General features: G+C 39.8%; 2 protein-coding genes across 3 annotated transcripts; one reads left to right on the forward strand and one right to left on the reverse strand.

Moving 5' to 3' along the window:
• Window positions 1-287: 287 nt before the first annotated feature.
• On the forward strand, window positions 288-11417 carry sts (steroid sulfatase (microsomal), isozyme S). Of its 2 annotated transcripts, none has more exons than XM_060860398.1 (10): window positions 288-371; window positions 690-836; window positions 2690-2811; window positions 3142-3264; window positions 3518-3932; window positions 4810-4946; window positions 6482-6619; window positions 7742-7901; window positions 8201-8322; window positions 8404-11417. In XM_060860398.1, the coding sequence occupies exons 2-10, from the start codon at window positions 691-693 to the stop codon at window positions 8781-8783; spliced, it is 1743 nt and encodes a 580-aa protein (XP_060716381.1). In that variant the 5' UTR covers window positions 288-371; window position 690; the 3' UTR covers window positions 8784-11417. The 2 variants fall into 2 exon arrangements, with proteins under 2 accessions (XP_060716381.1, XP_060716380.1); XM_060860397.1 differs by having other exon boundaries at window positions 305-359.
• Window positions 11418-16172: 4755 nt separating this feature from the next.
• Window positions 16173-25085, reverse strand: pnpla4 (patatin-like phospholipase domain containing 4). Its single transcript, XM_060860945.1, has 7 exons — window positions 24980-25085; window positions 24123-24312; window positions 23612-23706; window positions 19082-19217; window positions 18459-18524; window positions 18071-18223; window positions 16173-16495 (listed from the first exon to the last, which is right to left on the reverse strand). Exons 2-7 carry the CDS (start codon window positions 24300-24302, stop codon window positions 16361-16363), a joined length of 765 nt encoding a protein of 254 aa, XP_060716928.1. The 5' UTR covers window positions 24303-24312; window positions 24980-25085; the 3' UTR covers window positions 16173-16360.
• Between the last annotated feature and the right edge of the window lie 2821 nt (window positions 25086-27906).

A 27906-nucleotide genomic window follows, 5' to 3' on the forward strand; every position in this document is an offset into this window, starting at 1 on the left:
ATAAACAGCCTTTCAAGATTTACATGTGATATTTATAATGATTTGAATGAATTAAATGAAATTAAAGCGTCAGTTTTCAGTCAGTTTTAGTTCAGTCTTTTACGTAAGACATTCAATTCAGACTTGACAATCATAATTTTAATCCTGATCAAGTTTGTTTGTTAAAAAAAAATTAAATAAATAAATAAATAAATAAATAAACAGTCAAAAAAAGGTGGCAAAATAAATCGGTATTTATTAAAAACAATAACCGAGAGTCGTCCAATCAAAACCTTAGCCGCAGGTCACGTGACAACCACTTTCGTTAACTTCCTTGTTTTGATTGTTAATGTCAATAGAGCCAAACGGAGCGTTATGAAGTAATATAATAAGTAATACAGTGCACTATTACAAGTATTATTGTTTGCTTTATGGAGCGGACTCGTATATAAACTCGTAGTTATTTGGTATTTGACCATGTGACTGCTTATAATACTTATAATACAATTATAATTCTATACTACATTGGGATATGTTATGATTATAACATTATAATGATGCTGTATACACTTGTTTGCTTGTATACACACTGTATACATGTGACCTGTATAAGGATGTGACTCCTCTAATAAAGGTATGGCTGAGGAGAATATTGGCAAATAAGAATTCATTGTTGAATGCTTTGTGTCTTTTTATTTCACCCCATGCAGAATGAAATCTCCATGGACCCTGATCTTTCTCGGCGCGCTGCTGTGTGCTCCTTCAGCTCGGGCTGTTTCGAAGCCTAATTTCGTCCTAATGATGGTGGATGATCTGGGAATAGGAGACCTTGGATGCTATGGAAACACAACTCTGAAGTAGGCTGCGTGGCGTCACTGTCGGCTTTCATTTAAGCCCTTCAGGGACTGAGTGCTTTTTCATACACAACAGCCGAGCAATACAAAGCAAAAAGCGATGTCTAAATCTCAAACAAATAGCCGTACTGGAAGGACAACTCTAAGAACAAATACGGCAGTCTGTCCTAAATATAAGCACAGACAGGGCAGGGTTGTGTGGTTTAATCAGGCGCTTCATGGGGTTGTCATAGATGATGACCCACTCTATGTAGGCAGATTGATATAGATGAGGCACTCCTCTTCACCATCCCGCCTCCCATATCCATTCATTAAAGTGTCATTTCTTTTAGCTGCATTGACTGAGGAGGAGATTGAGAGCGGCAAGTGTCCTTTACGTTTGCATTCAATTCGAGTGAAAGCTGTTCAGGGACTCGACAGTGATGAAAAACTGCCACAAAATGTTTGCACCGACTGGGGAGAAATAAGGACAGGATAGTTGTGAGCCACACGAGCCATGGATTGAATATCACAACACTTTTAAATCATGAATGAAGCCATCTTTCAGGTCTGATAAGAGCAACTGGCATTAATTATAGTAATGCTGGTGTAATATTAATCATGCAAACAAAGAATAATGTTTAATGTATGATTTCTACATGTGTAGATTTTTTCTTTTTGTGAAAAATGTTAAAAAATAGATTGTGTCAGGAGAAATTGTGATACATCATATGGTATGTCAACTCAGACACATGAAAGTCAACAGAAGTCTGACTTTATGGTGATACGCAAGAGCTGGCAGGCAGTCGATGGAGAGGGAGAGTGAAAGGCATCATTATAAGTAGTATCTAATACATATTATTAGCCCTTATTTCCAAATGTTAAGTGTTTATACCCCTGAGACCAGGGGGTCATTATATTTTTACATCATTATCATTATATTTTTACAACATTAGTCTCTTATATAAACATATTTAGTCTCTTGTACTCTCCTGGTCAGGGTTGAGGAACATTTGGCTTGAAGTAGTAATGATTTGGATGTTTAGATTAGTTATATAGATAGATACTTTATTGATCCTGGAGAAAATTCAACTTCCAGTAGCAACATACAGAGAAATAAGATTTCACAGACACAGTAAAACTGTCTTGTAGTGGAGTTTGACAGAGACAGCAGTCTACCACTGAACACACTCCTCTGCCTGGTGAATATTCTGTGCAGGGTGATCGGTGTTGTCCAAGAAGGAGAGCAGTCTTTCAAGGGTCCTTCTCTATGTTACTGATAATGACCCTAACAAAGCTAATATCTAATATAAAAATATAGTGACAAAAATGATTAGCCCTGCTGTCAATGCTGTCATGTCAATATCAGAACCGAACCAAGGCTTCTGGAGGTGTGTGGGTGTAATGTTTCCTGCTGCATCGAACTTCTTTACCTGGAACGATACCAATTATATTATAAGAATGTAAAATTGTGAAATTGTAAAATGGTTCTGGAAAGGTGCATTATTCGGAATCCTCCGTATTGTAAACCACAGCATCATCATCATCAAACCCGGACATGATTTGAGGCAGATATTTGCAGGGACTTTTGTAATTTTGAGACTTCCATGCGTCAGCCGTCATGGCTCTAGTGTGATACTAAAGAAGCAGACGTCGGATACAAAACACGTATCGGCTGATCGACTCTGATTAGGATGAGCAAAAAATCTGCATTTTGTAAATTGTATTTTCTGCTGAAGCATGTAATTAATGTTTGATATGATAAAGTCGTTAGAACTGAATCCCTTGTCAGCTATCAACCGTATTCACTCATTCATCAAGCGCTGCAGTGTGGAGAAGAAGACTGTAATGGATGTGCTTTGTGTTTTGCGCCGCAGGACCCCTCACATTGACAGGCTGGCAGAGGATGGAGTGAAGCTGACCCAGCACATCGCAGCCTCTCCTTTGTGTACACCCAGCAGAGCTGCCTTTCTCACCGGCAGATACCCCATCCGATCAGGTCAGCATTAGCGTGGCATCCTGCTGCAAACCAGCAGGGAATATAGTTATTTCACTGAATGTGTGGTATGATATGCTTTAGATTTAGTGGGCTCTGTAGTAAAGCTGTCAGAATGTAGGCTTTTCATTATGATAGCTTACTCTTACGTCGAGGGAGAAGATATGCTCTATGTTGTCAAGCTACACCTTACCCTACTACAGGCAGGTATCGAACAATTTATATTTGTAGGTGTATATCATGGAATTATGTGTAAATATTGTGGTTTGACACTCATAAACAGAAAAAAATATGATGGTTAATTCATATAATCCGTGTGTGATTTCGCTGAAGGAATGGCCAGTCACGGTCGTGTTGGCGTGTATATAATCTCTGCCGTATCTGGTGGCCTTCCTAAGGAGGAGATCACGTTTGCCAAGATCCTGAAGGAACAAGGCTATGCAACAGCTCTGATTGGTATGCACTATACATATATATATACACATCATAAAAAACATTTCCTAGTGTACCAAAGACATTCAGCGTGTCATATTCATTTGGCATGGATCATTAAAAATCTATAGTTGCCTTTCGGTTTTCTTTAAATTGCAGGGAAAACATTTGTGTTTTGCCTCGAGGCAGCCGCCTTTACTTACAAGCATCAAGACAGAATCGTTCATCTCGCATAGAAACAACATGCGATTTTTTTTATTACTATTTTCCATTGCAGGAAAATGGCACTTGGGCCTGAATTGTATGCACAACACAGATCACTGCCACCATCCCAGTGCTCATGGTTTTGAGCACTTCTACGGCATCCCCATGACCAACCTACGAGACTGTCAGCCAAGCCACGGCTCCGTCTTTTACAACGTCCGAAACCACATTCCCTACAGAGAGCTGGGTGCTGCGCTCGCCGCTCTGCTCCTCCTCCATGCTAAAGGACTGGTTCTCATATCTCGCAGGCTCGTTCTGTGCCTGGGGATAACGCTGTTTACAACCGTAGCTCTGTTTTTCTTGTGGGTGCTCACGTTCCCCTACTTCAACTGCTTCTTAATGAGAGGAGACGAAGTGGTGGAGCAGCCATACGTGTCCGAGAACCTCACGCAGAAGATGACCAAAGAAGCCATCGAGTTCCTGGAGAGGTCTGTGAACATTGACCAATTTTAATGAAAGAAATACTCCATCAACAGATTTCCATCAACATAAACCCATGGAATCAGCAGTGATAAGTGATAAGTGTTTGCTTCAAAGTGTTCTATTATAATACACAAGTTTAAGCTCAATTAAACATTTAATAAACATTTATGACCGTTTTATTTAGCTATTTTTATATGCTATTTTGCGTTTTTGTGTCGCTAGCAATAAACTTAGGATTCTGCTGAGGCCTATGTTTAATATGTTACGGCATTAAACCAGTATCTTTAATGCCCAGTGTGTTGCCAATGGATATGAGCGGGATTTCTTTTAAAAAGAGTGCAAATTTCACTTGAATTGCGCCTTGACTCAAGAGGAAACATTAGCCCTTAAGAAGCATACATGTGTTTCAGTGCTCTCCGAAATGAAGTGCAGTCTGTGTGCATAATTTATGGCACTTTCACTATCAAATATACAGTTTAAACTTATGTATTTAACAGTTTTTAATACTTCTAACCTATTTGTTCAGGTTATTTGAGTTGGAGAGCCTTCTCTTGTATCTCTTACTATTTTTCTCTATTGCCATTATTTATTATGAAATGTATCCAGATAGATGTTATTCTTTTTGCCTGATTATTATCACTAAACAATACACCAGGCGTACATCATATTTGATATCCGTAGCTTTTTTATGAACGAGAGCAAACGAAGACGATATCTGATCAATCCCCAATCCCAGCCTCGTCATCAGTATATTTTTAATATTTGTATCACAAATAATTCCGGCTTCCTATCCGTTTGCCCAAGCTTTGGAGAAGATTTGCTTTATTATCTTTAACAAAACCTGATTTAATACAGCTGATTTAATTTTATATTGTTTGACAGGAATTCTGCACGACCGTTCCTGCTCTTCTTCTCCTTCGTACAAGTTCACACAGCTCTCTTCGCTTCTCCTTCCTTCCGTGGTAAAAGCCGGCACGGACTGTACGGAGATGCGGTCATGGAAGTGGACTGGAGTGTAGGTACTGAGTCTTGGCTTTGAATGTCAAAAATCAATTTCTCCAGAATTTTTTTTTTTTTGTCATTGATGTTGCCAAAAATGCTTGATTTCTTTGTAGAAAACTCGAACTGGCCAAATTACAAGCAGATGATTCTCCTTATAAATGCCTACCAGCAAAGACACATATGTAATGACTTTCTATTATAGCTGTCCTCACGTTCCACACATGTGAGTACATAAGGGATTCGGCTGAATGAACATTCGTGGGCCCAAATCTGCTGGAAATCTTGTAATTTTCTAAATTTTGAATATCCGCTTGATTTTGCTTGAATTTCTACAATCGCAAAATCTTCAAATTCTTTGAGGGACAAAAAAAAAAGTGAAGAACATGAGCAGTGTGTAGGAAAGCTCTAATCATGGTATATATAAGTCTCGAGACTGAGTATAATGGCAGCAAGAAAAGAACTCAGGCGATAGGAGGAGCTCGTTTCCTGATAACATCTTTATTTTCATGTCAGCGCCGGTTACAACAGCTATAATCTCTAGGCACCTCTGTTGTCTGTGCAACTGCATAAAGTTTTTATTTTTTTTGAGCTGTAAAAAAACTTATGAGCAAATGAGCATTTAATGGCGGAGGCCACGGTGGCTGGTGTTCCGTTTTATAGAAGTTTAGTCATCTCTATCCATCTGCTGCAGTTAAATGACTGAAAGAAGGTAGTGTGTGATTTGAATTCAGAGCGTTTAGCACAACTGGAAAGATTGCAGTATCTTGCTGATTGCTGATATGCAGGTTTCTAACATCCCGTCGGAAAAGAAAACACTTCCGTATGGAAAAACCTTAATCTTTAATGTCAAACATTGAATTAAACGGATACTGACAGGTTAATGGTAACTATTCAGTCAATTCATATTAAGAATTGTTTTTTTTTTTTTCCTACGTAGTAATACATGTATCTTACTAATTATTGGACTTTACCAAATATCGATTTTACACGCCACTAGCTGGCATGTAAAACTATTGAACAATGATGATGTCATGCCAATGTCATGGTGTTTAAAACTGAATGTCGCTGTTAGATTAAAAAAACCTCACGTGTGGCATTTTTCACACGCTACAAAACAAAATACAAGGGTTGCTGCAGAAGATTCCTGAAGAACACAGATTCAAAAAACAAACAAACCAAAAAAAAAAACACCGGGGATGATAGATTTGTTCTGTACATTTTATTAGCTAGCTAGAGTTAGTGAGCTAACTCTATTAGATATGTGAAGAGTCGTGTCTGAGCTTATACAGTGTGGGGTGAGATTAGAAAATTCGCCTGGCAACACAGTAACTAGGGAGATTTATGTGAAAAAACGTACAGTATCTTGTCTCACAGCTCGTGCTCGCATGTCTCATTTGCATTCCACTGTCTGTTTGTGGGCGGAGCCAGTTTGTCAATAACCAAGCAGTAAAATCCTTTCTATGTACATAAACTAGATTATTATTGATTTTTTATTTTCTTCCTTGTATATTGATAATACGTCATCACAGTGTGTCTTTTTTTCTGATCCCAGGCCAGATAATGAAATCTCTGGAGCGACTAAAGCTGAAGGATAATACACTGGTTTATTTGACCTCAGATCAAGGCCCGCACTTAGAGGAGATCTCCATCCATGGCGAGGTGCACAGAGGTTACAACGGCATATATAAAGGTAGAGCGTATAAACACCACAGGGACGTAAAGAGTGGATAGAAAGGCACTGTTTATAGAATGTAGTAATACTTCAGAGGTAAGTGAGTAGTGGGTAGTAGAGCAGTTATTAAAACAGCCATTTTTATAGTGTGTAACTGTACATCAGAGGGAAAAGAGCAGTTATTAGAACAGCCATCTTTATAGTGTGTAGTTATATGTCAGAGGGGGAGAGCAGTTATTAGAACAGCCATCTTTATAGTATACATCAGAGGGAGGAGAGCAGTGGGTAGAACAGCCATCTTTATAGTGTGAAACTATACATCGGAGGGAGTAGAGCAGTTATTAGAACAGCCATCTTTACAGTGTGTAACTGTACATCAGAGGGACGAGAGCAGTTATTAGAACAGCCATCTTTATAGTGTGTAGTCATATGTCAGAGGGGGAGAGCAGTTATTAGGACAGCCATCTTTATAGTATACATCAGAGGGAGGAGAGCAGTGGGTAGAACAGCCATCTTTATAGTTTGTAGTTATATGTCAGCTATAATTTAAAGTTATACATCAAAAGAAGGAGAGCATTTGGACCAGCCAACTTTATAGTGTGAAACTACTGTATACATCAGAGGGAGTAGAGCAGTTATTAGAACAGCCATATTTATAGTGTGTAACTATACACCGGAGGGAGTACAGCAGTTATTAGAACAGCAAACTTTAAAGTATGTGACTGTACATCAGAGGGAAGAGAGCAGTTATTAGAACAGCCATATTTATAGTGTGTAACTGTTCATCAGAGGGAAGAGAGTAGTTATTAGAACAGCCATCTTCATAAGAAGTAGTTATACATTGTAAGGAGGTAACCAACTGTCAACAGAACAGCTGTAAGTCAATAAAAGTTATAAATAGGAGATATTATTGAAAACATGAAAATGCTAGTTGCGAGTATGTGTAGTGAGAGATGCGCCGATGATAATTAAGTATTTTATTTGAAATGCCAAGTGTCCACAAAGAGCACTCATTTTCAAGAGTTCTTGAAATGAGCACTAATTAAAATCAAAAGATTTTTTCAGTCGATAAATGGTATTTTCTTATGTCACGCTCTAAATGCTAACAATGTCTCAGTGATGACTTCTCTTTTTGAGCAGGAGGGAAATCAACCAATTGGGAAGGAGGGATTCGGGTGCCGGGGATCCTACACTGGCCGGGAAAATTACCTGGAGGAAAAGTTATTGATGAGGTCACTAGTAACATGGACCTCTTCCCTAGTGTGGTGAAATTAGCTGGCGCTAGCATCCCCAGTGATAGGTGGGTCTGTCATAAAACCACATTGCTGCCAGTCAAAAATGACCACTTGGACAAATTTGGGTTGAAGCTTATATATTTCTACATAAATAATTCTACAGTAGAAAGGTCAAAAGTTGTCAAACGTACACTTGATGAATCAAAGTGGAATACCAGTTGAACCAGTTGAATAAAATGTAAGGATTTTCACACATATTGCTCTGGTATACGATACTACATACCCTCGTAACGCGAAATAGCAAAACAAATGCAGCTCATAATGCAAGACAGCAGACAGCTCTCGGTGTGCATGTACTTTTCAGGGAGATAGATGGACGTGACCTCATGCCATTGCTGCAGGGACGAGTGCAGCGTTCAGAACATGAATTTCTGTTCCATTACTGCAATGCCTTTCTGAATGCTGTGAGGTGGCACCCCGCTAACAGTGAGTCATAAAACACACATACACACACACACAAACACACACAGAAGGTTTATTTTGTACTTGTCTGTCTCTTTTTACCAGGTACCTCAATATGGAAAGCCTTTTTCTTCACACCTAATTTCTACCCTGAAAACTCTACCACCTGTTTCCACACGCACGCGTGCTTCTGCACGGAGGCCTACGTGACCCGACACGACCCTCCGCTGCTGTACGATCTTTCGAAAGACCCGTCTGAAATGAACCCGCTAACCCCAGATACAGAGCCTGACTTCAGCTCTGTGCTGGAGGTGATCCTGGAGGCGAAGAGGGTGCACACGCAGGGTGTTGAACCCACCGAGAACCAGCTCTCAGCCACACACATGCTCTGGAAGCCCTGGCTCCAGCCGTGTTGCTCTTCCATCTATCAGCTGTGCAAGTGCCAACGAGACTGGCCGAGTGCAGCAAAACAAATGAGTCAATAGCTATAACTGTGTAATGATGCCTACTTTGCATTTTGTGCTGTTTAGAATACATATTTTTGTGTTCCCGATCTTGGATTCATACTTTGTCACGACCCTAAATGGCAGACAGGATGTACCTGTCTTTTTTTTTTCTTCTCTTATTGATGTGGACTGATCTTCACCGTGTAAACCCTGGGCTGAAAGAGGCCCATTCCAGCCTTCCACAATTGTCATGTGTAGAAGAAAAAGATGGCTGTGTATATATCCAGTACAGTCGGTCTGGATGATGTAGAGCCACAGAAGGCCAAGAATGTAAAGCTAAAACATAGAGCTAAGTACTGTATGCCAAATTTAATCTTATTCCTAGGACATTAATAATTCTAGAACCCTGAGTCTTGCATCTTTGTGAATTCCTGACAAAATGAAAATTGGTGAAGAAAAATCAAGTGTGAAACTCTTTAACCTAATAATGAAGTACTCCGAAACCTTAAAATTCGACACTAAATATCACATGACTAGGATTTAATCTGTAATCCCATGACTGGACCTCATAGAGGAATCAAAATTAAAATCCCTTTGCATGCTGGCAAGTGTTGGAACTTGCATCCCAGGTTTTTCTGCTGATCTACTGCACTACTTCAAGCACAGCAGATGAAAGAGAAGAAATCTCACTCTGCCTTTGAGTTTGGCTGCTTTATCAAAGGCATGTGGAAGCTTCATTGATTTCTTTGAGGTGCGCACAGGTGAAAAGAAGATGCGAGCTCTTCCATCACGGTGCGCCCAAACCCGTTGCTTTTCACAGTACGGTGAAGCGATGTGACAAAGGTGAGAAAAGTTAAACTTAATTCAAATATGGAGAGACTTGGTGCAGGGACTACCGGCGGGAGTGGAGTCAGTAGAGCACATACTCTGTATATGATATGATGCATCTACACACTGATTTATTATACAAACTCAAGCTCTCCGTCCAGAATGTTTCATTTGAGCAGCAAGAAAACTGATTTGTTGTCAAGTGGAATGCTACTTGCCTGCCCACGGAGAAATGTTGTTACTATGGCAACCATTAGTAGAAATGCCTACGGGTGACTTCATTTTACAGCAAATGGAGACTTGAAGTGATAAAATCTCTGCATTTGTGAATGCGAATTGTGAACTTTACTAATTCCAAAAGACAGATGATGGAAGATGTTATACAGTAGATATGCCTATATCATTGGTGTAAAATGAGTATCATGTCATACAAACCCTTTGATGGGCAAATACAGGTTGAAAAATCATGCCATATGTAAGACATTAGACATTATTCACTCTAAGATTCTAAACATCTCAGGTGTGGAAGAAACTCCCAGGATGAGACTGATTCTCTCTGATCTAGGACGTTCAGAGAACCGCAATCCACTTATGACAAGGAGTTGGTTTGAGTCCCAGACTGAGAACTTTCATTTACCTCTTTATCATGCTTATTGAGAATTATCTTGAGCATGAGGTAAGACGCTGGCAAAGCTGGCTTACTCAATTACGACCGTATGCTTGGGAAAGTGGTAATAGTTTGGCAGTTTGGAGCTAGGGAGCACCTGGCAATGGAGTAGATGGTTTATTTAAAGAGTAGAGTTGCTGATGCCAACGTCGCTATACAGCTATGTTTTCCTTCACTGCTTCGAGCCAGCTGGTCGTGGTCCATCCGAAGACAGAAATGCATCCCGTTCTCAGCGCCTTTAATTTCTGTCTTCCTTGAACTTCATTAAATCAGGATTTTTGATAACTGTTGGGGGAAAAATGCTACTTCCAGTCAATGGTTAATAAGATTGATGAAGTTTTTGTGTTCGTATAGTCACAGCGGAATGACTAAAATTTACTTTCCTCCAAATGACTTAACGTGTGGCAAATAATTAAATTAGACTGTTTTTGTAAACACTTTGCTATATTAATTAACAATTAAGTGCCAATTGTGGTGCTGCCAGTTTGATTGAACTCTTTTGTGTTACCTACCCTCATCATCATCAATGGGTCATCAAAGTGATTAACCCCAGTAAATGTTGTGTTGGAAAAAACCGAACACTCTGTTCTCTTGCAGTGTGAAATATGTTTGTTGTTTTGTTATTTGTTTTCTTCTTTATTAGTCCGACACAATATGAAGTTAACCCCAAAAGGGAAACAATGACCAATTTTTTCATTGTAATAATGATATGTAAATAATTTGCAAGTACCAATTCAACAGTTTGGCCACACCGTAATGATTAGATGTGAAATATTTTTGGATTATTGGTGAGTTTGAAAGTAATAAACTCAGTTTTTTTTATTTTTTGACCATGTGGTAACTCTGGCTGGAGCCACAATGAAATCACTCAGCACCCGGATGTGCCAATCCACTGCATATGTGCTGTAGAGATACTCTCCCTACCCTCAGTCACCTAACCAATCCTCCAAATAGAGGTTAACCCACTCCTGAAGGAATACTGACTAATCCCAACAATCCATACAGTGACTTTTGGATCTGTCTGATGACAACATTTTCTAACAAACTTGGTTGGATGAACTTGGTTGGAAAGCAATTTTACTGAAAATAAATGAGTCTAATGTCCAATTTATTCCTAAGTTAATGAACAAGCTTCATTCATATCTGTTCACCTGCACAAAAATAAACGCTTGCTTCTGTGGGTTTTTTTTTTTTTTTTGGGCCAACATAAGATTTAAGCCCCAACAGACCTCTTCTATCAGTCCATCACTTTGATGACTTCATTTGCCATTTCGGTTCTGTTTACCCCAATGGAACCCAATATGGTTCAAATACTGTATAGGCCATATTCACAAAGATTTTTTTCCCTATCTGACATTTCCAATGTTTTTCATCCTCAATCAAACCCAGAAATGCTTGGCACACTGGCAGACATTAACCTTTATCTTTACAAAAGAACCTGTGCAGCTCAGCTGGGTTCGGCATACTCCTATTTGTGCAACAAAGTGGTTCTCACACATATGTTAGGGACAAACTTCAGAGCACAGGATGGATGTCTACACACAGCAGTCCATACTTTCCCTTATTTTTTTTATTGCACTCTCTCTCTCTCTCTCTCACGGCTCATGACATGGCAGGGTGTAATTAAATAGTCAAATGAATACACATGTTGGGGAACCTCCAGAAAACAAGCACAGTATGATTTCTTCTATTCTTGGAGCCATGTTTCCATTGGAAAGAACGAGAAATACCAGGAGTGTGAGCCAGGGAATCTCTAGCCTCAGGTGCATGTGTTACAAGCCAGGTAAAAATATAAAAACCTGTTTTTTTCCCTTTAAACACAGCATCCTGCTGTTCTACGAGTGTAAATTCTGGAATGGACATCTTACTAATGATGCTGGCTGAAGATGTGCTGTCTCATAAGGACTTTAATTTGGCAGACAGTTTCATCCAGTCTATCTAACAACTGAGACAAGATACAACTGAAGGATTGTGTAAAGCAGTCAAGGGCCTCTGGTACCTGTTTTCCACCAACAAGCTACCAGTGTCTGTTCTAGAGACAGTGTATGATTTGGTTTTCTGTGTATTTCTGCCATGAACTCAGTTTTCAGATGCCAATGTTTTGAGGAAAAAAAAGTAACATTAGCACCTTAAGGCTGACATCATTTTGTCACTATGACAAGAACTGTTGTTTACATGATTTTCATTAAAATACGAACTGAAACTAAGAAATATTTCTGGCTAGGTACTATTGGTTTGACTATAAAACTGGATGGAACCATGGCATGATAGAACCAAACTGATATAAAATGAGGATCAATTCTAGAGTAGGCAATCAAACTGGTAGAGACTTGGATCGATTAAAGCAGTTTGGTTATTAAACTGGTGGGAAAATGGATCAGGTCTAATGGTCTGGGTATTAAACTGGTGGAAAAATGGCTTGGTTTGTGCAACTCTTATTCTGGAGACAAGTGGGTCTTGGGTCTAATGGTTTGGTTATTAAACTGGTGGAAACATCTTGGTTGTAATGGTTTGTCTATTAAACTGGTGGAAACAGCTTGGTTCCTCTAAACCTTTTTTATATGACTTGGTTCCTTGGCGGGGGGCACGGTGGCTTAGTGGTTAGCACGTTCGCCTTACACCTCCAGGGTTGGGGGTTCGATTCCCGCCTCCACCTTGTGTGTGTGGAGTTTGCATGTTCTCCCCGTGCCTCGGGGGTTTCCTCCGGGTACTCCGGTTTCCTCCCCCGGTCCAAAGACATGCATGGTAGGTTGATTGGCATCTCTGGAAAATTGTCCGTAGTGTGTGATTGCGTGAGTGAATGAGAGTGTGTGTGTGTGTGCCCTGAGATGGGTTGGCACTCCGTCCAGGGTGTATCCTGCCTTGATGCCCAATGATGCCTGAGATAGGCACAGGCTCCCCGTGACCCGAGGTAGTTCGGATAAGCGGTAGAAGATGAATGAATGAATGGTTCCTTGGCCCCTGGGGATTGAACTCATAACCTTAACTTTATACAGCAATTTTTCCTTAGAATTTTGTCAGAGTTATGACAATGATTCTGAGTTGCAAAACAAATGTTTTCACCTGACCGTTGAGACAAATTAGAATTCCTGCAATTGGCCATAATTTTTGGTTTGAATGGATAGCATTATGAAACTAGCCATTAGTGGCTGATTGCTGTGTGACGTAGCATATAGGAGATCATATACCAATCAAAGATCACATCATAGAGGAACTGAAAACATTGGAATGAAAATGGCATCAAGTCTCTGTGTTAAAAAAAACTGTGTTTCTACAAAGAATGTCGCAACAAAATTATCAAATGATAAATATCTAAATATGACACATGCTTCTTAATTACCCACAGTAGATGCTCCAGGGAATCCATAACATGAGTAATGTCTCAACTATGCTCCGTCTTAAGTTTTAAGATGAATGGGATATCAAGCGACGCCAGTGATCCACAAAGCTGATTCATTCATCAGCATCAACTTAATGGTGCTCAGTAAATAATATGCAGCTTGTGTCTAATGGAGACTAACTGAAGCAGCTGCAGTGTTAATGTCTAAACTATGCCTTCATGCATCTCCTCTAGTGGAACTTCTGTAACAGGTTTTATGTTTAATGATAAACAACCACAACAGTCAACACAGTGACTATTAAACTAAAGGAAACAGGGCTCGGTTCTAGATGTTTGACTATTAAGCCTGTGGAAATGGGTGGGTTAAAGTGATTTGGCTGTCAAACTGGTGGAAACAGAGGAATTCTAGTGGTCAGTTTATTAAGCTGGTGGAAAAATGGAACAGTTCAAGTGGTTTGGCTAATCAACAGGTGGAAACATGGATCAATTCTAGTGTATTGGCTGTTAAACTGGTGGAAACTGGTAGTGATTTAGTGAGCACAGTGGTGGTGACTTGGTTCCTATAAAGTTTCTTTGTCTCCAGCTTAAATTATCTCATGATAAATAACTAACAAAGGTCTGGGCTTCATAATTACCCACAATGCACGTTAAACTAAAGCATGAATAATGTGTCTGCTTTGGTATACTTTTCATAGCAGGCTGCCTCGTGTTGAATGTTAAATAAACACATTTTATCAAAAAGGTAGGCAAAAACCCCACAGGCTCGGTGCACAAACGTTTCCTGTGGAACAGAGTTCCATCAGGCTGCTTGAAGGCAAGTTGAAGGCATATTTATGTCTCCTCATCTCTCTTTTTCTTACTCTCTCTTACTTCAAATCACAAACACACACATAGCGTGCCACTAATCTTTCACCCTTCCCCGGGGAAACATAACTGGCGAAATCAAGGCCAAGCAAAATGGCTGTTGCGAGAGGTTAGACAACTCGCCGAGTTCAAACGGCCTCTCTCGCGGTTACGCTTGTTCTTCGAGCATGAAACCGAAGGACCTGCAGACAAATTCTGTTCCGCTGTTGTTATAAAAACTGGTGGCAGAGACCCTGCTGTGAGTTTTAGCTTCGGAAGATAGTGTTCTCGCATAAGACAGGCTTCATCTTTGATTCTGCACTCCAGTAAGAGCCCTGCGAGGGCACGTTCCTTCAGTTACACAGCTTCAACCCCCACTTATTTTTGCTTCCTGCTTTCATAACGTCATGCTCAGGCTAAGCCAATTCTCTCTACATTGGCATCTCGGTTAAATCCAGAAATACACTTCAAATATATTTAAACTTGAGCTGCCAGACTCCAGGCTCCTCACACGTAACATTCTGCCCGTAATTCAACAGTTACACCAGCTGCCTGTTTTGAGTTGAGCAGACTTTCCATCAGCCTCCACAGGGGGCAGGAGATGCTGTATCTCGAGAAGAAGACACAATCTCACTTCAAATCCCAACATATCTCTTCTCTCAACATTATCTCCTCTCCTGTATAGCAACATGGAGTATGAGAAAGATACTGTAAAGAACTCTTACTACTAATATTATTACATTATTAATGCAACAGGTTTTATGTTGAATGATAAACATCAACAAACAACACAGTGACTATTTAAACTGAAGGAAACTTGGCTCGGTTCTAGAGGTTTGACTATTAAGCCTGTAGAAATGGGAAGGTTCTAATTTGGCTGTTAAATTGGTGGAAACAGAGAAATTCTAGTGGTTTTTGCATTTAAAATAGTGTAAAGTGACGCGGGAGGGCACGGTGGCTTAGTGGTTAGCACATTCGCCTCACACCTCCAGGGTTGGGGGTTCGATTCCCGCCTCCGCCTTGTGTGTGTGGAGTTTGCATGTTCTCCCCGTGCCTCGGGAGTTTCCTCCGGGTGCTCCGGTTTCCTCCCCATCTCTGGATAATTGTCTGTAGTGTGTGATTGAATGAGAGTGTGTGTGTGTGCCCTGCGATGGGTTGGCACTCCGTCCAGGGTGTATCCTGCCTTGATGCCCGATGACGCCTGAGATAGGCACAGGCTTCCCGTGACCCGAGGTAGTTCGGATAAGCGGTAGAAAATGAATGAATGAGTGAGTGAGTGAGTAAACTGATGCGTTATACTGACGGAAACTTTGATCAATTCACTGACATAATTAACTTTCATATAGCACGAATGGCAAAAGGGAATCCGACGGTGTTATTTGGTAGCGTTTGCAAAGAGTTTACATATTGTTCTCTCAGGCGAAGGTTCTCAAAACATTTGCAGCATTCCACTAACGAAGGTTCAGAGACGAGACTCGCATTCGTTTTCTTTGGAATTTTTTTAAATTAAAAACTGTCATTAGATTCAGGTCGAATTTGATGGTCCTTATTGAGGTTTGTATTAAACTTAGTACATTTAGCTGACCTGTAAAACAGCCAAATAAGAGAAGAGTTTAATATCAATTCCACCAGTTATAGAAACAGTGGGTTGTGATGTGGGTAGTGCCATGGCACTAAGGGAACTGTAACTAAGCAACAATAAACCGATGTCATTAACATTAATATTTCAACTCGACCACTGCAAAAAAAATTACAAATAAAAAATTCAACTTTATTTTTAGAAACAGCAACTTACTCTAATTTTTTATCTTATACGTACATATATACATAGTTCGATCAAGATGTTACAATTAAAATGGCCCTCTATTCCCCAATGTCAATTTATTGTCATACACTTTCATGGTTTAATAAATTGAATAAAAACACAGCCCTTGTTATTCACGCCTGTGTCCAGCCCTCTGTCCTGAGATAGCGTAGCATGTCCTTGTAGCCTTCTTGATGCAACTCTTGCATTCGGAGCAAGGGCGGCGGGAACAAGGCCTGGTTCAGGCGTTTGATGTTCTCCGTGGAAAGCTGAGAGGAGAATCAAAGCAAAGGCAAAAAGATCAGCGCCTCTGCTTAAAGCGCACACTACTGTGTACCAAATATATTCTTATAAAACATTGACGAATGTTGCTCGGGCAGCCGTGGTGGCTCACAAAGGTTGTGAGTTTAAATCCCAGTTCCAGGGTTGGTGTGGTGTGAATAAAGGAAAAAAAAAATCAGTTACAGGGCGAAATTGACAACAAATTGCAAAGGTGGTAATAAAATAAAATTCATATGATGGGTTTAAAAATAAATAAATAAATAAATATATACATATATTGGAGGAGAAGATTAGTTTTCTTCCCCAAAAGTCCTTCCTGTTTGTTTTCTATTACGTTCATTTAGATAAAAACAGCACATATTCTCCATTATTTCTAAAAAATGATTGCCTAGATGAATCGGCTATAGACTGAAACTGAAGACAGATTATTTAAAACAAACATTTATGTTGATAGAATGAATCCTACCTGATGTCTAATAACTGACTAATTTACATTTACAGCATTCAGCAGACACTCTTATCCAGAGCTACTTACATTTTTATCTCATTTTTATACAACTAAGCAATTGAGGGTTAAGGGCCTTGCTCAGGGGCCCAGCCGTGGCAGCTTGGTGGACGTAGGAATCGAACTCACAGCCTTCCGATTGGTAACCACTAGGCTACCACATCCCAGACACACCAGACTAATTCTGCCGTTAGTCCTGATGCAGAAGGGAGTATTTTGTTGAATACAGTATAACGGTTCATACAGGTCTTGACTTTGATTTTTTACAAGTTTATAAAGTCGTAATTCCGATTGGGAAACGAGTTTCTGACTTGGGGGTGAGTCAGTAAGGGAACATGGTGAGTTTCAGTTGTTTTGTCACTTTCAAGAAATATAGCGTTCAGCGTCAGTTCAGGCAGGCCACATAGTCAAGCTCGGCTATCAGCTGATGTCAATTTTCTAACCCCGCCCATCAGCTGATCTGATTCCTAAGCGTGCTATTGGTCCCTTTCAAACAGGGCGCCCTATTTAAATGCTTTTTTCAGTCTGTCTGCTTGGCTGTTTCCTCTGCATTGCTGCACCCCACCTCCTCCCCTACTGTAGCTCCTCCTTGAAACTTTGTGTTTAACTTAATCAGTGTCATTCTGTTGTCACTGACGCAGGCTCTGTTCTAAATGGGGGATTTTGTCTTGCTGCTTTCCCAGTTAAATGGGAGATTGTCCCCCCACGACGCTGCTGCTGTTCCCTGACTAGCTTTCATGGAGCTCATGAAAAGGATGGGGAATTCAGAACAGAGCCATACCACCAATTGTAAATTTTATAAGCTTGCAAATAAAAATTTTAAATATACGTCAAAGAATTGTCTTTATTTTGACTCAAGTGGTCCTGACTGAAATACAGTTTATAAACCATTTCTGATTCTGTTTGGAGTTATTTAAGAGAAGATACTCCTCCATCTTGCTCTGATCTATAGTAAGTGACTTGCACTCACTGTTATAATTACGATTTCCTGACCCACACGAAGATTTGAGTAACACAGTATGTAAGAAACAGCAGGCTGTTTGTAGTTCAGACTCACTGTAACCGTCATGTTCGCCAGTCTGAGCTTCGGCTTCCTGCGACCCACGTGAGGCGGACACACGTCTTGCTGGCCGCTGAACGGAGACACGGTGATGGTCCGTCCCACGGCGAGGACGGGAAGACTGTCTGTAAATCCCCCGTCCATCCACTTCTACTGGAATGAAATGCGAGTGTGTGTGTTTACAGGTTAGAAATAACAGATTTAATATAAACGTCGCTCGACATCAGGTATACTGACACGTGGAACTGAAGCGCTGTGGCTACATTCGCTGACTGCCATCTGACAATTAAGCTTCCTGAAGGGACATGACACACATACACACACACACACACACACACAGAGCGGGTTCAGAGCTGAGATGCTCACACACACTAAAGCACATTACCTGGCCCTGGAATTCCACTGGCTTTACTCCCGCGTACAGAGGAACAAAGCTGCTGGCCAGAAGAACCTGCAGGACAAACAGACACCATGATCAGAGGGAGCGAGAAGAAAATAAGGAAAGAGCGAGAGAAAGCGCCAGAGCGTACAAGAGCAAACAGGCAGAGAAATGAATGAATGTGTGACAGAGCAGGAAAAAAAACAAGAGGACCGCTAAAGGGAGAAATGAAGGAAAACAGGATAAAGTACAGATGGGAGAGAGAGAAAGAGAAAGAGAAAAAGAAAACCATGGTGCAGGATGAAAAGTAAAAAAAATAATAAGAGACGAGAAAGAGAAAGAAAGAGAGAGAGAGAGAGAGAGAGAGAGAGAGAAAGGCCTAAGGCAAGAGAAGGAGAATAATAAAGTGGATGCAGCACGAGACAAAGCGACAAGAACAAAGATGAAGGAAAGAGAGAGAATGAGAGAGGAAAGTAACACAGTGATAATAAAATCAGTGTGTCAGTGTGAAAGATCACATTGTGTGTTAAATTACTGCTTACAGCATCACTTACTGATGTGCCCTCATCCGCCGTCCCCTCAGAGCTGATCTATAAATCATTCGCAGTTACCCTGAGGAGTGTGACTACCTTAATGAGGTGTTCTCTGGAGAGGAAGCTGGACACCATGCTGTTCCTCCCCGTGCTGCAGTTGGTTAGGGAGACGTGCAGGCGCTCGCTGGCCAACAGGTGAGCGTCAGGAGGCAAGATTCGGTCGATGCCGCCTCTGGAGACCGGGGACAAGACACACGCTCGTTTGTCATCTCTGCATAATTAACAACGCCACCAATTCTCCCCAAACGCCATCCCATAATTACACAATCTGTTTGGCCAAGCTGCTTCAGTCACAACGCGGGAGGTGATGGAATTCAGTTATGGATTTTTTTTTTTTTTTTACCAGATGGATGGAGACCTCGGTCACAGTTTATCTGAAGCTAAGGCAAGTTTTTTTTTTTTTCTTCATTGCAGTGTCAGTTTTATCTGTGTTCTCTCACACACACACACACACACACACACACGTGCATAGAACTTTTCACTCAGATCTCTTTTTCTGAAAGACCTGATATGGCTGTGGTAGGAGATACGCTGCGCCCAAAACAGCATCGCTGAGTCATATTTCATAGCTCGGCAAAATGAACCCGTTCTGAAGGACATGCATCGAGTTACCTCAAGGTCAAGATGGTCTTGTTCTCTCTCTAACACTTACACACACACACACACACACACTTATCCGCATAGCACAAGGACGTCCTGCCTTTCTCGCTCAAAAATCACCATGCTGATGTTGTTATTGAACCAGATATCTAACGCTGGTCTGGAAAAAAAAATAAAAAATTAAATCTCCGAGCCAAATGCTGGGTAAGGGGAAAAACGGATGGAATCACAAGTGCGAGTTTCACAGAGGCGATTAAGTTAATGTACAGGCTTATTCGTCTGTTTTACGAGCCGTGCCTCGCCAGCAGGGGGGAAACGTGTGATAATGGTTGAACAATAAATGAAGGCTGACCGCCCATTTTGGCACTAAACTTCAAGGACCCTGAAACACAAACGCTATTAGACAGGCTGAAATGTGTTTTGGCTCTTGAGTTGAAAAAGACACACTGTGCATGAAACATAGAGCTGCCGTCATCATGTCATCTACTTTATGTATAATAATAATAATAATAATAAAAAAAATAAAAAAAAAACACAAACACAATACATTTCATTTCCACATGAAATTATACAAAAAAGTGCAAATGGACTTAGAGCCACTCAGATGTGGATTATTTCTATATAGCTTTAGTGTCTGGTGTGTTATTATTATTATTACACTCCAACCAATTTGCCAGTGTGATTACAATATTTTGTTTATTTACTAACAACAACTAAATCACTCATTTTAATGGTTTGTAGTCAGATTTAATGTTGTGGAACGTCTGTTTTTTACTTGTGTTATAGCTGTGATAGTACAGCTCACTCCCTCACCAGCACGCTCCAATTCTTCTCTCTCTCTCTTAAAAAAAAAAAAAAAAAAAGACATACTGTAACAAAACAACTAGTGCTTTAACTTTATTACTGAGAGCCTGGAAAGTATAAAATACTCCTAAATACTTTCCTCTGCTGGGAAACTTTATAAAGCACTGTGACAGTTTCAAGCTTTATTGCTCGAGACTTGTTCCAATACTGTTAAATAAATAAGTGCTTCTTCTAATTAAATTGATATATTATTGATATTTATACACATTTATATAATTATAAACCTTTATAAAGGTTTATAAAGGTTTATAATTATATAAATGTGTATAAATATCATTCATCCATTCATTCATCTTCTACCGCTTATCCGAACTACCTCTGGTCACGAGGAGCCTGTGCCTATCTCAGGCATCATCGGGCATCAAGGCAGGATACACCCTGGACGGAGTGCCAACCCATCGCAGGGCGTATAAATATCAATATCAAGTTTATATACTGTATATATTAAATAAGTTATATATATAAAATATCAATACACATTTATATATCTAAAAATAAATAAATAATATATATACACACACCAACTTTTATTTATTTGAAAATATTATTATTTATTATAGTTATATATAGAAAGCTAGTATGTGAACATGTGTGTGTGTGTGTGTGTGTGTGTATATATATATATATATATATATATATATTTATTTATTTATTTATTTTTTTAATTATATTATATATTTTCTCTGTTTTTCTCTGCACAGTATGACTAAGAGCAGTTTTACTCCTTTATATGTCCTGTACATATAGCATAACGTCGCTCTCGGGCGGAAACCTCGTATGTCCAAATTTTGTCAATTTCATATTTTTTCACATATCGATGCTATTGGTCAGTCCCCACATGGGTCTGTTATTTCTACAAGTTATTAACCAATCTAAAGTCTTGAAAATAGCTTGAGCGCAAATCTCATAACTCCATTAGACAGCGCAGACTTTATTGAACACTGTTGGCAGCAGCGACGTCTGTGTCCGTACCGTTCTTATCAATGACAGCATAATCTCGTATCTCCCTGCTCCCAAGTCATAAAGCTTGTATCTCCAATAAAACGTGACTTTGGGAAAATGTTGTGTTAATGTTGGTACACAACAGTATATGATAGCAATATAAGGTATAATAACAACTTCAACGATACAATGTTTAATAACTCAAAAAAATACGGCGTTTTTTTAATTTCCTGAAAAATAATGGTTTTGGAGATACGAGGATTCTGCCCGACAGCGACGATAAGCAGAAACTGACAATAAATCTGATCACATCAGACTTTACAGTTTGAACCAGCGGTTAGACAAAAACAATGCAAACCTTGTGACCAATCAGATTCGAGCATTCACATCCAATGATGCTGTAATCATTCAAGTCAAATACACTATACAATTCATCTAACTAAGGTCTAATCCTTAGATTAAATCAGATGAATAATTCCATTCTCCACATCATTACCCACAATCGCAATTCTTCTTCTTTACCTTCGGAGATCTTTCTGAGACGGAGCTTATTTCAGACTTAAAAAGACCTAAGCAAAGGGACTGAAAAACAGCTTCTACTTGTTACAGTCTACTGGGAATCATACTACTGTTATTATGGTAACACAAAAAAAAACAAAAAAAAAAAAACAACTAAAACCAATTCCCTGCATGTTTAAAGTTGCTACTGATGATGTGTTACATGTAGGATATGTTACATATAGGATATTTTGTCCTTAGGGGTAACAAGAGCAAATATTTCAGAAATAAACAGTTAGGGTCGTGCTGTTTTAGGAAAATAATCAATGACGGTGTGACGTGGTGTAAAATCTGCTTTTCTCTAAAACTATCTAGTTTATATTATCACTTATGTTATAACAGCCATAGATTCCTGCTGGTCAGGGAGCCTCACCCAAGACCCGACAGAACTTGCGAACAGCGCTGTAATATAACTAGTACTAATGTTTCATATGTTTTCTAACTAGTGAGCTGTATTGAGTGTTTAGAAATAAACGTAACCGTTATGCAGTTGGAATATCTACAGAGACGGCCAGGACGGTGCCCAGAAAATGAGGGTTAATTGAGCACTCTGTAACGGCTGTGTTTAAATCGAAATGCATTTTCAGCCCGTTTTACTGGAATCATTGCACTGCTACTGAATAGAAGCTTTCAAACTTGAGACCTCACTGATTGCACCTGGTTTAATAATCATAGTGCTCTTATTGTGCGTTCTGTGCTCATTGCTTGTGCTGTTGAAACACATTGAGTTAGATTTCATCAACTCAGAATGGGTCAATACTATACAATACAATATACAGATACAATATCTATCTATCTATCTATCTATCTATCTATCTATCTATCTATCTATCTATCCATCCATCTCCACAGAATTCCTCAAGGCCTGCTGTGGGATCTAACACCAAGACCTTAATAGCAGTTGTCCTTCCTTGGAGCACTTTTAAGACACCCAACAAAACCTGGTGACCTAATGACATAAACCTTGATTTGCCATAATGCTCACTGGTCTTTAAAATGGATCACAGTCTTATATCTAAGGGGCTTTTTACACCTGGTCACTTCATGCGTTTTCTGTGATCAGATAGCTATCCGATCGTAAAAAGACCAGGTGTAAACGCCCTCCGAAACGTTTTCGAGACTGATATAAATCCAATCGTTCAAAAACCACTTCAGGAGGTGGTCTGGGACGCATTTCAGATGAAACTGGATGGGTGTAAATGAATGTGGTTGTTCAAGCAACATACTGTACGTCAGCACTATACTCCTCCCAAACGGAAGTACGTCACTCGCAAGTGACTCACGAGTCGTGCATCGAGCCAGAAACCCCATATTACCCCAGAAATGAGGTTAAAATATATTTGCATTTTGGGCGGGAGTACAAAGATCAGATTGATATCCGATTCGCCAAGACGCATTTATGTGGCCTAATGTAAATGGAACAGGTTTAACGAATCAGATAGCTATCAGATCAGAGAAAACACATGAAGTGACAAAAAGGCGTAAAAAGGCCCTAACACATCAGCTTCGACAACTGACTGTTCACATGCTGCCTAATATATATTGCTGACAGGTGCCATTGTTATCAAATCATTTTTTACATTTCATGGCTGCTGTCCTCACCTCAGCTCAAGCATGAAGTCGTATCCAGGCGTCATCGCACCAAGCTTCTGTTTTCTGACATTGCTGGCAAATCTATAGGTAAATTCTTTGCAATGCTGAAGGAGAAGAGAAGACAACAGTTAAATGGTTTAAGCAAACTGTTTAATATTTAATAAGAGAGTCAGAATATTTTCCTGAAGGTGAAGCACCATTCGAGAAGGATAACATTCGTTATTCTCATCGTGCCGTCATTGTTGTTGTCGATTTCAGATATTCTTGTTGAGATCAGACCCACGTGGGTTTTGTTTGGCGATTGTTAACGTCACGGTCATCGTTGTGCTCCTTGTTTTATTTGTTGTTGTCATTATTGTTTACACTGTTGTTGTGATCGTTGCTGCTGCTTTGGTCGTTTGTGCCTCTATTGTTATCGTCATCAATGTCATTGTCATCATTGTTGTCACTGTCATCAGTGTCACTGCTTTTATTATGTTACTGTTGTTTTAACTTTTATGGTTGCTGTGGTTAACTCTACCTCCAGCTTGTCAGGAGCTGTGATGAGGACAGCAGCCACCAGAGCTCCAGCTGATGCCCCAGCGCAGGCTCTTAAACACGACATCAGCCGGTGCCCGTGTGTGAGAAGAGCATCGACTGCGCCAAGCTGATAGATACCCAGAAAGCCACAAGCAGCAAAGGACAAGTTGACCACCACCATCACTGCATCTCTGAGGGAAATCAGTGTGTTTTACAGATTACTTTCATCTTTCAGTCAAGCCATCCCTATTTTATTGTGTATATGTTTTGCTTTAATGGAGATTCCAGGGGAACAAGAAGAAAAACAAAGCCTTGGGATCACACGATTAGGTAACATTCACTTTTAATAATCGACAGTCTTTAATATAATCTATTATATATAATTATGCACATATTTATTAACTATTTAATAATATTACATTTATTAAATATGCACAGAACATTTTAAGTTTAATAAGGAAACAGTGAATCGTTTTTCAGAAAGAAATGTTTGAAAGTTTGAAGTATAACAACTTTTTTTTTCTGTTAGATAAATCTAAATAAACTTAATTATAATACTGGGCCTGATTAAGCTATAATTTCAGAGTTAAGTGCATCGAGTTTTTAAGTCCATCATTCATTATTCTAACACAAAACTATGTAGATTAAAATGATTATAATAGAATTATGTTTTATTATTATTATTATTATTATTATTATTATTATTATTATTATACTGCCAACTCAAGTAAATAAAATTGACATTGATTAACCAGGTTCATGAAAAAAAATAAATGCATAAAAGTGACATTATTTATGCATTTCAAAGATATTTTTTTTCACTTTATAAAAACACTCATTTATTCCTAAATAACTCACCGTCACTCACCACAGCGACTTGACTATGTTTAAACCTAAAAACATGCAGAAAACGCGTTTCCGCTTTACTTCCTGGTTTAAACAGGTTTCAAAATAAAAGGCTGAGCGTATTGTGAGAACAGCTGTGTGAACACACACACATATAAAGTCACACACACACACACACACACACACATATATATAAAGTCACACACACACAAAGTTACACGCACACACATATAAAGTCAAACACACACACATACACACACATACACACACATACTGTATAAAGTCAAACACACACACACACACACACACACACATTTATAAAGTCACACACACACACAAAGTCACATGCACACACATATAAAGTCAAACACACACACATATAATGTCACACACACATATATAGTCACACACACACATATAAAGTCAAACACACACGTGTGTGTGTACGTGTGTGTATGTGTTAAATGGATTAGCTTTATACTAATTCTGTTAGATGGTTTACTATAAATAAACATAATAAACAGTAAATTTGATAGATAGATAGATAGATAGAATACTTTAGCAGTAGAAGTTAAACGACCATCTACTCTATTTTTAATCATTTTAACAACATTCATTCATTCATTCATCTTCTACCGCTTATCCAAACTACCTCGGGTCACGGGGAACCTCGGGTCACGGGGAGCCTGTGCCTATCTCAGGCGTCATCGGGCATCAAGCAGGATACACCCTGGACAGAGTGCCAACCCATCACAGGGCACACACACACTCTCATTCACTCACGCAATCACACACTACGGACAATTTTCCAGAGATGCCAATCAACCTACCATGTCTTTGGACCAGGGGAGGAAACCGGAGTACCCGGAGGAAACCCCCGAGGCGCGGGGAGAACATGCAAACTCCACACACACAAGGTGGAGGCGGGAATCAAACCCCGACCCTGGAGGTGTGAGGCGAACGTGCTAACCTCTAAGCCACCGTGCCCCCGACCGTTTTAACAACATTCATTCATTCATTCATCTTCTACCGCTTATCCGAACTACCTCGGGTCACGGGGAGCCTGTGCCTATCTCAGGCGTCATCGGGCATCAAGGCAGGATACACCCTGGACGGAGTGCCAACCCATCACAGTGCACACACACACACACACACTCATTCACTCACGCAATCACACACTAGGGACAATTTTCCAGAGATGCCAATCAACCTACCATGCATGTCTTTGGACCGGGGGAGGAAACCGGAGTACCCGGAGGAAACCCCCGAGGCACGGGGAGAACATGCAAACTCCACACACACAAGAGGCGGGAATCGAACCCCGACCCTGGAGGTGTGAGGCAAATGTGCTAACCACTAAGCCACCGTGCCCCCGACCGTTTTAACAACAATTCATGGAAAATAATGAATGTTAAATTCATTCCTCTGATAAATACTACTACTGATATTGATCATTTCTCATCAGTGAATGATGAGAGGCGAAGAAGATCGGGCTCCTAAATCACTTGTGCTGTCATTGAATGATTAATTACTATCATTTATATTACATATTACTCTAATTTAGGATGAAAAGCCAACTCAGGCAAATCCACGACCAAAGGCTTCTATCACAAACAAGTTGTCGGTTGGTATGGAGCACTAGCACTAGCACTAGCACAAACTGATTTGTTTGTTATTTGAGGACTTGAATGACTGTAGAGTCAGAGAAAAAAAATTTAGTTAAAGAAACAAAATAAACTTAAAAGTAGAGAAGAAAAATTGTAGGAAACTTACACAGAAGTAAAGAGAACACTGAGTTCAAACGAGTTCATGGGTAAGGTGAAAAGACTGAGGAAAAAGCTCATAATTAAAAAGGTAATGTTAAGAGGTTTTATGAATTATTTGGGTCCTTTATATTAACAGTGATTTGCCACTTTAAAATTTGGTAGCTTTAAATTTATTTTACCGCTTTTACGAAAAGGATGCAGTTTTTCCCCAAACTGTTGCCACAAAGTTGGAAGCATGCAATTGACTAGATTTGACTTCACTGGATCTAAGAGGCCCAAACCTCTTTCATCACTTCTTTCAATGGCCTTGTGCACCAAGCGAGTTTCATATAAACATAGTTTGCCAATGTTGATGTGGAAGAACTCAAATGATCCCTGGCCATAACCCCACTGAACACATTTAGGATGAACTGGAAGTCTGATTGCATCCCAGGCCTTGCATCAGTGTCTGATCTCTCTAATGCTCTTGTAGCTGGATAATCACAAATCCTCACAGCCATACTCCAACATCTAGTTCAAAGCCTTCCCAGAAGATTGGTGGTTACTATAACAGCAACTCCATTAATGCCCATAGTTTTGAAATGAGCACATATGTGGTTTCATCACTATCCTGAGGGCTCCAAATATCTGTATATTTGTTAAATGAGTTAAATGCACAATGCACAGACAGATGTGTGCAGTGGTATGGTTTCAGAAGAATAAAATGGTATGATGCTAGCATGGTGTGTCACTCCTTCTGTTTATGCTGGATAGTTCTGGCTATTTCATCTATTTGGTCGGTATCCTGTGGTGCGTATCTTCTTAAAACTTGTTAGTGGAGTTTGAAAAGTTATTCGAGGAAGCTGTGCCTGTCCTTATAAAAGTGCTTGATCTTCTCAAGTGGGATGGAGCTAAAACAAATTCCCTCCCTCTCAGTCTGCTAAAACTCTCAGCCACACAATAAATAGAGGCATTAGCGTGACAGTCGGTGCAGCTCTTTAGAGACTGAAAACACATCCTTTATAAAGAAGCATAGCTGGCTAAAGATCCGTTAGCCCTTTTGTGGTTGAGCTCTAATTGTTCTCGCCTTGACTGGACTGAAGTTTAATCGCTCAGTGTTGTCAGTGTGCAAGGCAAAAGCCATCGGGAATGTGTGCGACCAGATTCATCAAATGTACTGGCCAGATTTAGTGG

Source organism: Tachysurus vachellii, chromosome 24 (assembly GCF_030014155.1).
Source record: "Tachysurus vachellii isolate PV-2020 chromosome 24, HZAU_Pvac_v1, whole genome shotgun sequence".
NCBI lineage: Eukaryota > Metazoa > Chordata > Actinopteri > Siluriformes > Bagridae > Tachysurus > Tachysurus vachellii.

Bases quoted from the DNA above. Each gene is read 5' to 3' on its own strand.
- sts (XM_060860397.1), top strand. The intron at 837-2,689 runs GTAGGCTGCGTG...TTTGCGCCGCAG, and splicing joins TATGGAAACACAACTCTGAA to GACCCCTCACATTGACAGGC. The intron at 6,620-7,741 runs GTAGAGCGTATA...CTTTTTGAGCAG, and splicing joins TTACAACGGCATATATAAAG to GAGGGAAATCAACCAATTGG.
- pnpla4 (XM_060860945.1), bottom strand. From the start codon at position 24,302: ATGGTGGTGGTCAACTTGTCCTTTGCTGCTTGTGGCTTTCTGGGTATC. The intron at 19,218-23,611 runs GTGAGGACAGCA...CCCGGTCTCCAG, and splicing joins GACTTCATGCTTGAGCTGAG to AGGCGGCATCGACCGAATCT. The intron at 16,496-18,070 runs GTGAGTCTGAAC...TTCTCCTCTCAG, and splicing joins TGGCGAACATGACGGTTACA to CTTTCCACGGAGAACATCAA.